General features: G+C 51.0%; 5 protein-coding genes across 5 annotated transcripts; 2 read left to right on the forward strand and 3 right to left on the reverse strand.

The window, feature by feature from the left end:
* Positions 1-1,172: 1,172 nt before the first annotated feature.
* On the forward strand, positions 1,173-2,261 carry TGAM01_v204785 (hypothetical protein; the record flags this gene model as incomplete). Its single annotated transcript, XM_018801516.1, has 4 exons — positions 1,173-1,202; positions 1,280-1,394; positions 1,471-2,045; positions 2,100-2,261. The coding sequence occupies 4 exons, from the start codon at positions 1,173-1,175 to the stop codon at positions 2,259-2,261; spliced, it is 882 nt and encodes a 293-aa protein (XP_018665309.1).
* Positions 2,262-3,793: 1,532 nt separating this feature from the next.
* Positions 3,794-5,372, reverse strand: TGAM01_v204786 (4-aminobutyrate aminotransferase; the record flags this gene model as incomplete). Its single annotated transcript, XM_018801515.1, has 2 exons — positions 3,794-5,003; positions 5,071-5,372. The coding sequence occupies 2 exons, from the start codon at positions 5,370-5,372 to the stop codon at positions 3,794-3,796; spliced, it is 1,512 nt and encodes a 503-aa protein (XP_018665308.1).
* Positions 5,373-6,430: 1,058 nt separating this feature from the next.
* Positions 6,431-6,759, forward strand: TGAM01_v204787 (hypothetical protein; the record flags this gene model as incomplete). Its single annotated transcript, XM_024549509.1, has 2 exons — positions 6,431-6,572; positions 6,623-6,759. 2 exons carry the CDS (start codon positions 6,431-6,433, stop codon positions 6,757-6,759), a joined length of 279 nt encoding a protein of 92 aa, XP_024405739.1.
* Positions 6,760-7,195: 436 nt separating this feature from the next.
* On the reverse strand, positions 7,196-7,888 carry TGAM01_v204788 (hypothetical protein; the record flags this gene model as incomplete). The annotated part of the gene is made up of 1 exon (XM_018801514.1): positions 7,196-7,888. The coding sequence occupies one exon, from the start codon at positions 7,886-7,888 to the stop codon at positions 7,196-7,198; it is 693 nt and encodes a 230-aa protein (XP_018665307.1).
* A 1,417-nt stretch (positions 7,889-9,305) lies between these two features.
* TGAM01_v204789 (chloride channel, other eukaryote) lies at positions 9,306-12,322 on the reverse strand (the record flags this gene model as incomplete). The annotated part of the gene is made up of 7 exons (XM_024549510.1): positions 9,306-9,368; positions 9,449-9,559; positions 9,629-10,009; positions 10,068-10,400; positions 10,460-11,593; positions 11,676-12,052; positions 12,115-12,322. The coding sequence occupies 7 exons, from the start codon at positions 12,320-12,322 to the stop codon at positions 9,306-9,308; spliced, it is 2,607 nt and encodes an 868-aa protein (XP_024405740.1).
* Between the last annotated feature and the right edge of the window lie 1,134 nt (positions 12,323-13,456).

Raw genomic sequence — 13,456 nt, forward strand, 5'->3', positions numbered from 1 at the left:
GCGTCAGGTATACTGTAGGATAGGATACTGCTACTACTGCTACTACTGCTAGTACTCGTATCCAGATCCAGATAGGCCTGCCTGTGCCTTGCCATTCGCCCCAGCCCACCGTGGCAACCTTCTGCTTGCTCTGCCCTGAGGAAAGAGCAAGAGACAGTCCTACGACTTCCAAGGGCTCCGGATTTCTTTCTAATTCCCGTCCTTTCTGTCTTTTTCAACACCCCCCCTCCGCCTTCTTCTTCCCTCCTCCGTCTCTTTTCTTCTTCAGCATCTCTGCATCCTGCTCTTTTCTGCTCTTGTCACGACCACCACGGTTCCGAGCTCGCATCGGGCATATCCAGGTAAACTGCAAAATCTCAGCGCCGGGGTTTCGACTGGACATAGCAGACATATTTCCTCCCGGCAAGGACAGGCCAGGCCTTATTTATCCATCCATCCCGGCAATCTGCACCCTTCTGGTCTTTCTTTGCATCTGCTCGCTTCATTGCCTGCAACAAGCGTGCTACTGCATGTCGCGGATCGACGCTGCACAAGCAACACCTCTCCATTCTGCTTGTTTTTGTTTCTCCTCGAGACCCGTAGGAGCCCGCTCGTATTAGCCACGAGGCCCGTGGGAAAAGAAAAGCCGCGCGCCTGCCGGCCGGTGTTGTGCATTTCTTGTTATTCACGATAGTGGGCTCAAGACCACATCGACCGAGGATCCAGGCCCTCCACCACTGGAGCCGCGGAGCAACGCCCGCCTGCAAGGCATGCTGTTTTGGACGCAACTTGTTTCTCGACTAGCCTCTGGTCTGCGTTTCCCATTATTACTGGCTCTGCAGCATCTGCATCGACATCTGCCTGCTTGAGAGGGGTCTGTGGAGGAGTGGCTGCACAACCACCACCATCAGCTTTATCTCGACCACGGCCGTGCTACGATACTCGCTCGCTCTCCATCTCGCAACGCTGCCGTTTCTGATAACTTCCCCCGTCCGTGCTTCTTCGCGAAGGGCATCCTTTTTGGTTTTCATCTACTTTTACTTCTCTTGCCGATAGTTTCAAGTCCTCTTCTTGTTTGCGGCGTCAATGTTTGTGCGAGGGCTAGCACCACGTCCTATTCTCCTTTGCTCTTTGCCTCTTTGACATATCACCACGCCACTTCTTTTTTCCAACAACCCCTCTTCTCAGAAACCATGGCTGCTACTTTCAGTTTGGACGAAAAGGTATGTTGAAAAGATCTCTGTTTTTATTGTATAGTTGCAAGATCGCAAGTAAATTTTACTAATGCACTTTTGCTCAGCGATTTGTTCTCGCGGAGATGATCAAATGCAGCACGGTTGATGTTGAAATGTTGATACGATTTGTTGAGTCAAACGTGTCCGACCCCAACTGGATGACGATGCAAATCCCGTCAGGTACGGCGAATCAGATGATGCTGCATTCCTAGTTTGACCCTTTTACGATGCATTAGTATTCTAACTTGATTTCTAGGCCGCAATCTGGAACAGTGCATGCAAGTCGCGAACCGGTCGCCGACAGCCCCAAACCACAGATCTGCAATGTCTCAAAACGATCATCTGGCCAACAGTGGTATGAATCATCCAAGACAGATTGCGCCGAGAACCAGTCCTAGTGGCCAAACCCCTGGGGCCATGCCAATGTCGCCCGTCAATATGTCTCCGTGGCCGCCAGCCGATGCTGAGGATAGACGAGCACCGCCCTACGAAGCTCCAAATGCCCCTGCTCCTCGAAAGAGAGGACGTCCTTCGCGGGTGGACAGAAGCACAGCTGTGCCTCCTCGTCTTGCCAATATCGCCCCCAGACCTCCTCAGTCTGCTCCGGGCTCCAACACGCCTCGGCCTATTCTCCCGGCTCTTCAGCGCCTACCTGATACTCCTGCTCGAAGTTCTCAGCCGCCACCTCCAGCGCACGTCCCACTACTGCTCGACTCTCCCCCGAGTAAGAAGAGGAGAAAGACAAGCGCAGGTGCAGTTTCAGTCTCCACCCCGCCTCCTCTTCCTGCTATAACCACACCTCCTGCCTCGGTGGATCATGAGAAACGACCAGTAAGTAGCCAAAAATAGCAAGCACCTGTATGCTAGTCTAATCCATGGCGATAGCGAGAGTCAAGCGAGGCAAATTCCACAAACGTGCGTGAGAATATACGTGAGATGGGACAAGTACTATCCCCTCGCCCAATGCCTCTGGAACCGGAGCCGCGACATCATGCCTCCCTCATGCCTGTAGTAGCACCTACGGCACCATCTCAAATCAAAGCCTGAATAACAGTACTAGCCACAGCCTAGCACTCTCTTCTTTCAGGGTTTCTGTCAAAAGGCCCAAATGGCTAGGTTAAAGGGACACCTTTGTGTGTGTTTGTTTCTACATTTCATGTTTCTTTCTTGGTAGTGTCACAACATTATACCCTTTCAATTTCTCCATGATCCCCTTTCATGTACTTGCAAATTTTTTTTTTTTTTTTTACGTTTCCCTTTTTCTTCCTTCTCTGCTCTCCTTCCCTTTTGACTTTCCTTTACGATTTGTGTGGAGGTTGATTTGGAGCATACTGGCGTTTTCTTACTACATCACCTGCGCGGTCGGCTTTTTGATATTTGGAAGCATCTATGTGCACATGGACTTGAATGAAAGTGATGATTCTGGATTTTGAGAAACGAAACGAGCTAGGTAATCACGAATGACATGGTCTCGAAGCGGGGGTGGCACTGTCTTCCCGCTTCTTTCTCCTCTTTTGTTTCTCTTCTTCCCTTCCTCCGTTTTTCTATTCTTATTTTTTCCCTTGTTCTTCCGGCATCTCACAGGTAGATAGATTGAGCTGCTGTTGAACGGCATCTCATCCCATTATTTTCTTTCTTAGGCTATCCCACATCTTTGTATCACACGATTAATCAACGATTCGAGTTGGTTTTTTTTATTTTTATTCTACCGCCCCGGCATATGGTATAAAGAGGAATTGAGGGTTGTACGATTTAGTACTGGTAGGTAGGTAGGCATTTTGCTTAGATAGTTGTCTTTATTTATAGAGTTTATGTCTGGGTAAATGCGAGTGTTTGATATGTGTCTAGTATGCAAGTAAAATGCAGCGACGAATAGGACATTTTCAAGTCTCTTTTCAGGGATGACGAAACATTCCCCGCGCGTTCTGATTGCACGGAAATGGTATAAACGAAACCAAAACCAAACCTATCCTTTTCCTTATGACGCGGGGTTTCATTGGTCCTGCAAACTGACCAAGGGTAGATAGGTCGTATTGGTTGTACGGCCTTTATAGTACCTAGTTAATACACGGTAGGTACTTGAGCGCCGTGTGCAAATTGTATGTCAAAACGAGGTAGATAAATACTCGTAGTTGTGTTGCATTCTAAAAATAGGCGGGGAGGTGGTGTTAATATATTTGATACCGATATCGATAGTGCAAACTGAGATCGATAACCAAACGTAGCTATCTTGGGATGATACAGTAGAGTAGTAGTAGTGATGATTTAATGGAGTGGCCTGGTTTTCGTTTTGTTTTGAGTTATTGTCATATCGGCTAGGTAAAGTATTCGGACAGTATTAGCGATGAACTGGGAAATGTGTGCAGGAAGAGCGGTGTTGCGTTTTCTGACATGAATGCATGTATGAAGGTCTGTGTGATGAGTTGAATCAACCTCGCTAAATCAGGTCATTGTAAATGAGCACTGCAGCTTTTTAAAACTTTACTCGTTTTTCTTGTATTTGAAACAAATCGCTAATTTACATCATATTCTTCATAATTTTTTTATCTTTTTTTTCTTGCTTCTCCTTTTGTATCCCATTACAAAGCCTTGACAATCTTCTCCAGAGCGTCAACCAAGATATCGGCATGGTGCTCCTGGAACGTCAGCATGGGACGCAGGCGCACGGCGCTCGCACCGCTGCCGCCAATGTTGATGCCAAACTCCTTTGCCTTTGCGAGGAACTGGTCGCGCTTGGGGTTGTCAAAGGCGATGAAGGTGCCCTGGCCCTTGCCGCGCAGGTCCTTGAAGTGCTCGGGGTACTTCTTCTGCAGGCCCTCGAGCTTGGAGAAGAGGTAGTCGCCGACCTTGGCCGTGTGGTTGACGAGATCGAGGCGCTCAATCTCGCCGACGATGGCGCGGAAGAGCAGGGCGCGGACGGGGTCGCCCATCCAGGTGTTGAACTGGCGGTAGGGCTTGTTGGGCCGCAGGGCCGGGTTGCCGTAGTAGAAGCCGGCGGCCTGGGCCTTCTTGGAGAAGGTGACAATGTCCGGGGGGTCCTGCAGGTTCCAGTGGTCGTGGGCCCAGAACTTGCCGGTGGCGCCGACGCCCGTCTGGACCTCGTCGACGATGAGGAGCACGTTGTGCTTCTTGGTCAGCTCACGCAGGCCGCGGAAGAAGTTGGGCGAGGCGTGGTTGTCGCCGCCCTCGCTCTGGATGGGCTCGACGATGACGGCGGCGGGGGGGATGTGCCACGTCTTGATCAGGTGCTCGACCTCGTCGAGGCTGGCCTGCTCGCTCTTGGCGTTCTCCTCGGCGTGCTGGTCGAGAGGATACTTGAGCTTGGGGAAGGTCGCCTGGGGCCAGTCAAAGGCGGGGATGTCGACCTTGTGGATGGGCTTGGAGCGGGTGGTGGACAGAGTGCCAAACAGACGGCCGTGGAAGGCGGTCTTGAAGGATAGGATGGAGAGCGAGGAGGAGCCGGGCGACTGGTTGTTCATGGCGGAGTCGAGCTCCTCTTGGGTGAACTCGACGTCGGGGCCGCCACGCTCGAGCTGGCGGCGGTAGATGAAGGCGGCCTTGAAGGCGGTCTCGTTGGCATCGGAGCCGGCCATGGCGGTGAAGACATTGTTGAGGCCCTTGGGGGCGACCTTGAGGATTCCGGTCTTGAGGATCTCGGCGTAGTCGTGGGAGGGGAAGTTGCCCAGCGCAGGCCGGTTGATGATGGCGTTGACCATGTCGGGCGTGGAGGCGGCCTTGGCCAGGGCGGGGTTGTTGTAGCCCACGGGGATGGAGGCAATCTGGGCGTAGCTGTACGAATTGAGTCACCTCGAGTTAGCAATGATGAAGAGAGCATATCAATTGGTGATACACTTACACGTCGAGGAGGTAGTTGCCGTCGGGGTCGGAGATGTAGTTGCCAATGCTCTTGGTGAAGTCGGTCATCATGTTGATGCTTCGCGTATCAAAGACTTCGCTCAGCTCGTCAATCCGCTTCTGGCTCTGCGGTCCGGGGATGCTGGCCTTGAGCACAGGAGCGTCGGGCTCGCCCTGGATGAAGGCCTTGTTGGACGCCATTCTGATGGAGGCGCTGGAGAAGCAGCGGGCAGAGTTGAGGGAGGCGGCGTGGAGAGAGCGGATGGCAGGGCGCAGTGCCTGGGCAGCGCGTAGAGCAGGCATCTTGACGGCCGTATTTATGTGTTAACACAGCTGGGACTTTTGCGAGTTTCTGTTATGTGTCGTGACTGCGTAGCGTCGGCTTGAGGCGCCGTTGGGCTTTCCTCCCTTTTTCTCTCTTCTATTACCTAATTGAGGTTGGAGAATGCTTCACGCGCTTTCCCCTCACAGGATGTCACGCGAAGAGGCAAAAAAGACGAGAAAAAAAAAAAGAACAATAGTGTCGTCAACAGTCTCACCGTCTAGCTGCGTGGTGCGTGCGACGTCGTGCTTTATATCAACGGATGGCGGCGGCTTATCTGCGGGGGGGCGCAATGCGGGGGAAGCTCCATGTGCTAGCATGAGGAGGCTCAGGGGCGCTAGAGCACTATGACGGCCTAGACGGCGCTGCGGCGTCCACTGAAGGGCGCTGTTGTTTGCTGCTCTTGCTGCTGCTGGACCGGCACCGAGCCGGAATCGGGGGAGCCGGTCGTGGAGCCGGTGCGCCTTTGGTGGCTGGGGCGGATCTGCCTTCTTTACGTTATTGGATCAAGGAAGCTTTTTTGACAAGCAATTGCATGATGAGACGGCCAATTCAGGCAGGGGACCTAATCATCACCAATCCATGGCTTTCGGCTAATTGTTGCTGCGCCGTCGTGGCTTGCCCTGAGTGTTCCTGTGATGATCTAGAAGTACGCTTTTGGTGTCTTCTCTTACACACTAGAAAGACGCTAATCGTCAAGATCCATATTCGTATATCAAAACTGGAATCAATATCCATCTTTCCTCACCTTGTCCTCCCCGACCTCGGCCCCCTCGTTGGCCAATTGATCAATTGCCCTGCATTCCCAATGCCTTTCAAGCGGCGCACCTGACCATGACATTTCATGCACGAGAAGCCCATTTGTCTTACGTTTTAGTTGGCCCTGGCGGATCGGACATGTGCAGTAGCCAAACTATCCCCACGTGGGGCTGCCTGTCGTTCCCCAATGCTGAGACTGTGACTATGACTTATAGGTGATGGAGTCGCTCGGCTTACTATACGGAATGCAGCCTTAGTGCCATTGATCCAAGATAAGGCAATGGAGTGTAAGTTTGGCGTTTTTGGAGACGATGCGATGCGACAGACAGGCACACGCAGGCTGTCACATGCGTGCTTGGTAGCATCGATTTTTTTGGGCGGCAACCCGAAACAGGAAGCAGACAAACCAATTTGCCTATTTTGTGAGTTGCCCTTCCGCGTTTCTTGTGCATTACTAAACGTGCCATCCCAGTTGCCGGTCCGGCTCGCTGGTGTTTCTTCCGGGACTTTGCTTTTAAACGCGCCGTCTTCCGGCTTCCGGCCTTGCATGAGTCTCCACGGAGGTTGTTTCGATGCTCGTATCGAGCTTGGACGTTTTTAACTATCTAATATCCAAGCATGCAGTCCAACATCCTTGAACACGTGTAGATATATATATATATCATCTTATCTTGATCACATTTACTCATTATCATTGTCACTTTGGAATTTATTCAGTTTTTTTTGGTCAGCAGTCTTAGCCTAAGAGGGAGCGCTCGCTCATGGAAGTATTCCCAATGTCTTATCAACCAACTTCAGCTATGCTTAGTCCACATAAGCAATAACACTTTACTACCTCGCAAAACACACTTTAAAGTATACGGAGAGGTAGTATGTTTAATTTGTTATACTGTTCGGCCGCAGGAAAAGATATCCTCATGTTATTGGCCACAGTTACAGAATGCTGGATGATGAAATAATTTGCTGAAAAGCAAGGTTCATATTAAATCGTAATATCTACAAGCATATCATCTATACAACATATTCACATTCAAACCAACTCGTTTCACCTCCTCTCCTCATGTCCATTTCGAGGCTGAGCGAGGGCATCAACCGCGAGCCCGTCAGCCTCTCGATTCTCCTCCTGTGCGACACACCAGAACATGACATCCGTGCCTCCTTCTATCCCATCCCCATAGCCCAGATCCTCGAAACGCTCCTCGATATCCCTGAGCAATTCGTAAAACACCACCTTCTCTCCAAACACATTCCTCCCACCATCTACGCGCAAGCGACGGACCAGGCTGGGGAACACCCGTTGGATATACGACGAGTTCGTCTTGATAATACACCTCCGCGGTTGGAAGTCGCTGGAGATGATCTTGGCCTCGATGGTGCCCAAGGCCTGGCGCAGAGCTTCGATCTCAGCCCTGGCCAGCATCTGCGAAAGAGCAGCATCCAAGAGGGCGCTCGCGTTGTAGGGCGATTCGGGGCCAAAGTAGACGCCCCAGGCTGCTCGAACCCCGCGGGTCCCAGGGTTTCGACAGGTACCCCCAATGGACAGGACGAGGCTGTCGGTATCTACCTCGTCGCCATGGGGGCCCTGCTGCTGGATCTGCTGGACGCCTCTGGTGGCATCGTAGACGAGGAGCTGGTCGTTTGGGATGCGGCGATGAAGTGATTCGTGCGCCGGGTGGAAGTGGCGGCCGGGAATCCTGAAGTCGCCACCTCGACGTCGATGACCGGCGTATGGAGGCATTGTCTTGTGTAGTCTGGCTGCCTTGGTCTTTGTATTGGAACGCTTTCCAGATCTTTGTAGCAGACAGCGTGCCGGAAACAAAACCGTCTTACCAGGGGAGTGAATCCTAGCGAACGGCGAAGTTGTATGAAAGGGAGATGAAAGTGAAACTGCATGATGAGATTGTAGGCCTCTATATATATGCCATTCAAATGACATTAATGTCTCAAATAAAACAAGTTTAACGAGGTCTGAGTACGTGTACGAAGAGCATATACTTTGTGGCTAACAATTCTCCAAACGCTTCGCCAGCCTTGCCATCCAAAACTTGGACATTGGAATGGCTAATGAGCAACTTATTCTTCGCTTAAAACAAAAAGGCCGAATGGATGAACCTGAACCGGCTTCATTTGCCTTGTTGATGTTATACTTGTCCTCTTACTTAACTAGAAGACGAATGGCTTGAGCACGGAAAAAAAAACCAATCTCTCGCCCTGGCTGGCTGTCTTTCCTCATTCTCGCATCAAAGCAACGAACCATCATGGCGCAACTATCTATGAATCTTTCAGTCTACCGGCTTACCAACCTAATCTCAGATCTCCGCCACCTCGAGCCCATGTTCCTGGTCCCTTCGACCCAAGCTGCCCAGCCTCCTCGCTTTCTCTTGATAATTAATGTTTCTAAGTAGGAAAGAACAGCGGCTCAAATTATCCATAATTGCAGATCATTTTTAAGCAGTATATGTCTCCCTGCCAGAGGGGAAGTGGTATTGCACAGAACTTCGCCGAATCAATCCTATTTGAATAGTGCATCTTAGCCACTATATCATGTACCAATGTACCAAAAGAGGTTATGAGAAACGCTGAGGAATAGGCCTATTTCGTTGTCCCTCTCAGTAGATTTCAGGCTAGAAGCTGTGGATAGAGTCCAAGGCTGAGGAGTGTGCAGCCACAGTGAATTAGTGTAAGCCACATGAGGTTAATCTATACTAAACTTAATCACGAGTAGAACCGAGACGCGTGTCAATGCCAGAGCAAGAAATCCATAATGTATTCTACCAATCTTATTGCCAAAATAAATCGCCGCCAAAAGCCCAAAGCAGACGCAGCTATGCAGATATGATACTTTCGTGTGCTCCAAGAAAAGAACAAAACAGAAAAATAAAGAAAACTTCTGTTGCCATGCTTATAACATGCAGTAATCCGCCAAAGAAACAATGCGAGTCGGCAGTCTTGCTGTGTCTGCGTGAAGAACATAGAAAATCCAAGAGGGTGTGGACCAACGATATCCAAGTCGGTCATGGGCCCAAGCCAAATGCGCCAAGTGTATGCAAAACGAAATCAACCACAACTCTGAAAGGACAAAACTTTGCCTCTATGCTATACAATGTCCAGCCGCTCCATAGGGCTACAAATCTTCGTATTCGAGGTCGTTTCACTCAATGACCACCTTGCTCGTCTTCTAATTCCCGTGTGTATTTGACGAATGTCTTTTTATGGATCTAAAACGCAAAGAGTACTCAGCACTGTATAATTTGAACCGAAGATTGGACTTTGAAAGGGTATAATAGCCATTACTCACCATGCCAGCATACTTGCCGTCCCTCAAGACGCAAATGTACCGCAAACCTAGCTTGACAAAACACTCCCACGCCAAATCAATCGGCGATCGAATATCTAGTGCAACAGGTGCCTATAGTTTTTGTTAGTCAGGGCCTCTGCCTCATTTATCCCCCGGATATTATTATCAATGACTGCTTACAGGATCAATGTATTGAGTGAAATCTGTAGGATCGGGCCTAACAATGTCGTCATCTTCGTCAAAGCTTTGAATCTGGTCCATCAAGCAGTGACTGGTTACTTCGTCTTGCAACTGGTCCAAAGCATATTGAAGATCCGGCGCGGGTATCAGGCCCACCAAGACATCGTCTCTCAGGATGGGCAACCCGCCGTCCAGTTCGCCGTGAAGATGAAGGATCTCCAGCTTGCTGCGGAGACTTGAGGCAGGGACCGATGGCGAGTTCGTAATATCAATTATTCTTTCTCTCCGATAGCGGCGGACCAGCTCAGACAAATCACCGCTGAAGATGGGCTTGTCCTTATTGTTGAGGAATGGGTATGCATTCATGTTTGTAAGAAGATCCTGTTGCTGGAAATTAGCGGATTGTTTTCTGTGATTTACCTCGTCGCGCTTCACTTACGTAGATACTGCACGGCTCAATGGCATCCGCTGTCCATTTGGCCACAAGGATCGATAGGGAGAAAGGGAGAACGTAGTCCAGACTGCCAGTGAGCTCGAACAGAATGACAGCCAGAGTCACAGACAAGCGCGTTACTCCACACATGGTTGCACCGGCAGCAATGAGACCATAAACACCGGGCTGGATACACGTTCCATCCGCTGCGGTTGCACAGCCGCCCCAAACACTCCATTCGGGAGTGGCAAGCACCAGCCACTGCGCAAGATGTCCCACAATCCGTCCCATTAAACCTCCGACAACCATGGAGGGGATATAGATACCGGCGGGAACTTTCTGCTCAAGGGTTAGTATGCCACCTCGGGGCTGATAAAGGTAAATCAGATAATACATACGATTCCAAATGCAATGACAGTCAAGAACCCCTTGATTAGGAAGGCAAGAATGAGTGTCGACAGGATTGAGGGGATGTCATCCATCGACCTCGGGCAAAGTCCCAGGCCATCAGTCCTGGTGCGATCGCACGGAGAAGCCAAGTTGAGGAGCAGTTTTTGGACTGAAACTTTGGTCAATGGATTCCAATAGCTCAGCAGGCCTGTGACAACAGCAACGAGAAAGACCTCCAGCATTGGATACGCCTTGATAACCCTGATTCGACGGAAAGTTTGTGCCCAATACTTGGATGCTTTGATGAAGAAAGCTCCCATGGCGCCTCCAACAAGGCCGACAAAGATGAAAGATCCCAGTTCAAAGTATTCCCAGTCGATTAGGTATCGAATTTCAAACATGACAATCTTATGAGTACCATAAGGATTCAAAAATTTGAGAGAAAGCGCGGCGATGATACAAGCGAAGAATGTTCGAAAGAGCGTTTTAGCTGGGAAGAAGTATGATACTTCCTCCAGCCCAAACAGCACTCCTCCTAGGGGCGCGCCAAAAGCCACGGCTACACCAGCGGCCGCTGCGGCGGAGAGAACTTCACGCCTCTTGGCATCGTTGCGATCGTATTTTGCAAAAAGACGACACGCAATGTTACCAACGCAAGTGGCCATATGGACAAAGGGGCCTTCTTTGCCAATGCTTAATCCCGAAGAGACGCTCAAAATCAGCGAGACCATCTTGAATATCAACGTCCTTAGACCGAGGAAGCCATGGAGAACGAAGCCGCTGAGGATGACTCGAACTTCGGCGACACCACTTCCTGCTGCTGAGTAGTAGACCATGGGAGGATCGGCTGGCTTCCTATCAACCACCTGTCGAGGACTAGCGCTTTCATCGCCAGGGCTTTCATCCGGCACAGGGTGAGCGCTCTCGGCGGCAAGATTTTCGTCCAAAGTGGTCAAGCGATAAGCTGAAGGAACGACAGTCTTTGTCCACAAGGCCACCCAACAAGAGGCACAGGCAAGAAAAACTACGCCTCCGACATAAAACAGGAAGTCTGTCCACTTCTCTCCAAAGGGGTGATAACTCAGTGCCTGGGACCAAGTCCTCCAGTCTTCGCATTCGGTGCTCCCTCTAGGACAGCATCTCTAGTTATTCTATTAGTAAAAGGACCAAAAGCCAAAAATCAAAGTCTCGTCCCTAAATGCAAACAAAGATGCTTCTACTTACTTTTTCGTCAAAATACCAGGCTTTCGTACAGTAACCGTCCTTGAAATCAAAGACAACAGACTCGGCTACATCGACCGTATATGCTATCAAGGCAATAACACAGCCGCAGAGAGCGCTGAGAATCCAGCCCTGGCTACCATCTACGGTCTTTAGGACTCGGCCCCAGAAATCCTTTCTGCTGCGAAGCGCCCTCGCGCGATAGGAGTCGGCAATCGTATCGTGCACCCAATCGGTGCTTGTAAACTGATCGTACCATACTCGCTCGTCGGGGAAGATGGAGCCTTTAGATTCTGACATGGATCGCTCGGTGAAGACATTGACTATGCGCTGTCCCCAGGAGGAGCGGCGGCTGTGGTGTCGGGCGCTCGGACTGCCGTCTACACTCGTCGATGGACGTTAGCGGTTGTTCAAGTCGCAAGAATTTTCAAACGCTTCATACCCGAGTAGCTCTGATCGCGGGACAAGTTGGGACGGCCTGGCGAAGCAGCCCCGCCGTGGATGCGGATGCGTGATCGAGAGGTGTTTAAGAGCAGCGGAGCGCGCTCGTCGTCGTTTGCCGAGTCCTGGCGACGCATGGGATGTGGCCGGCGCGAGAGGCGGGGAGAGGCCGGCTGCGACATCGACCCGTAGCCGTCTCGTTCGGCCATTGCGGAGGAAGATGCGAGAAGAGGCTCTGAGATGATAGTGACGGATGGATGCTAAGGAGGAGCAAATGTTATATGATGAAAGGCCTCTGGATGTGGTAAGCTTGGATGGGGCTGTGGGCTATCAGGGTGGTATGCATTAGCATGAGACAGGTCATTTGGGGCCTCGGATCGGCTTTGGCTCGGGGATGGTGCAGCGACTTGGAGCGTTTACATGGGAGAAGAGGGCTGCTGCTGTTGGCAGGAGACAAAGTCACAATGGAATAATGTTGGATGGCTGTAGTCTAGTTCCCCAGACCAACGAGAAAAGGGGATGAAATACAGACTCAATGGCGTTTGCAAGGCTGAACGGTGCAGTCTGCATGGCCCAGCGTGCATTGCCTAGCTCTAGCTCCGAGTCTGGGGTCGCCTGGGGCTAGCGCTAGCCTCAACGTCTGACCTGGTATAGCCACTGAACGGCGCCTATGAGGCCACAGCATAGCGCGTTACAGGGCGAGTGGCTGTCAGGTGAGCCGCTTTGATGGCGGTCGAGTCAAGCCATGACGACAACGGCGGGCGGGATCCCAGCCAGATGGAGCTTTGATTCTGGCGTCTTGGATGAACACGCAGAATAGCAGTATTCTCTAGAATACACGGCCAGCAAGAGATTCCATGCTTCAGATTCCATGCTGCCTTGTCCTTCTCTGCAGACATGCGCCGTAGCCGGCTCGGTAATTCGGAACCAGGCATGGTCCGCTAAGGCATGCAGAACCGATGGTGATGTATTGCATCCAAGGGTGCCGGGAAAGCATCGGGTGGGCTGCAGCACCCATGTAGGACCCTTGGCATTTCATCATCCAGCATGCATCGCTGGAGTAGCCTTGCAGAGTTGCAGTTCTGCACAGCACACTTGATTGGCTGTACTGATACGAAGCAGATGCTGGAGAGAGAGGGCGCTGAGCAAGGTCCGTGCAGTCAAGAAAGTAGCTATCACAGATCGAATGCATATCCCTACATAGGTATATATGCACAGACGCCAAAGCAATACGATCAGCACTGCAAAGTAGGGAGATTAATAACTCTTATCAGCACACCATCTGCTGTTGCGTGCCCATCACTTTGCCCCCTCTTGTCTTTTGATATGGAGCCGCTGGGTAA

Source organism: Trichoderma gamsii (genome assembly GCF_001481775.2).
Source record: "Trichoderma gamsii strain T6085 chromosome Unknown Scaffold_14.2, whole genome shotgun sequence".
In the NCBI taxonomy this organism is placed as follows: domain Eukaryota; kingdom Fungi; phylum Ascomycota; class Sordariomycetes; order Hypocreales; family Hypocreaceae; genus Trichoderma; species Trichoderma gamsii.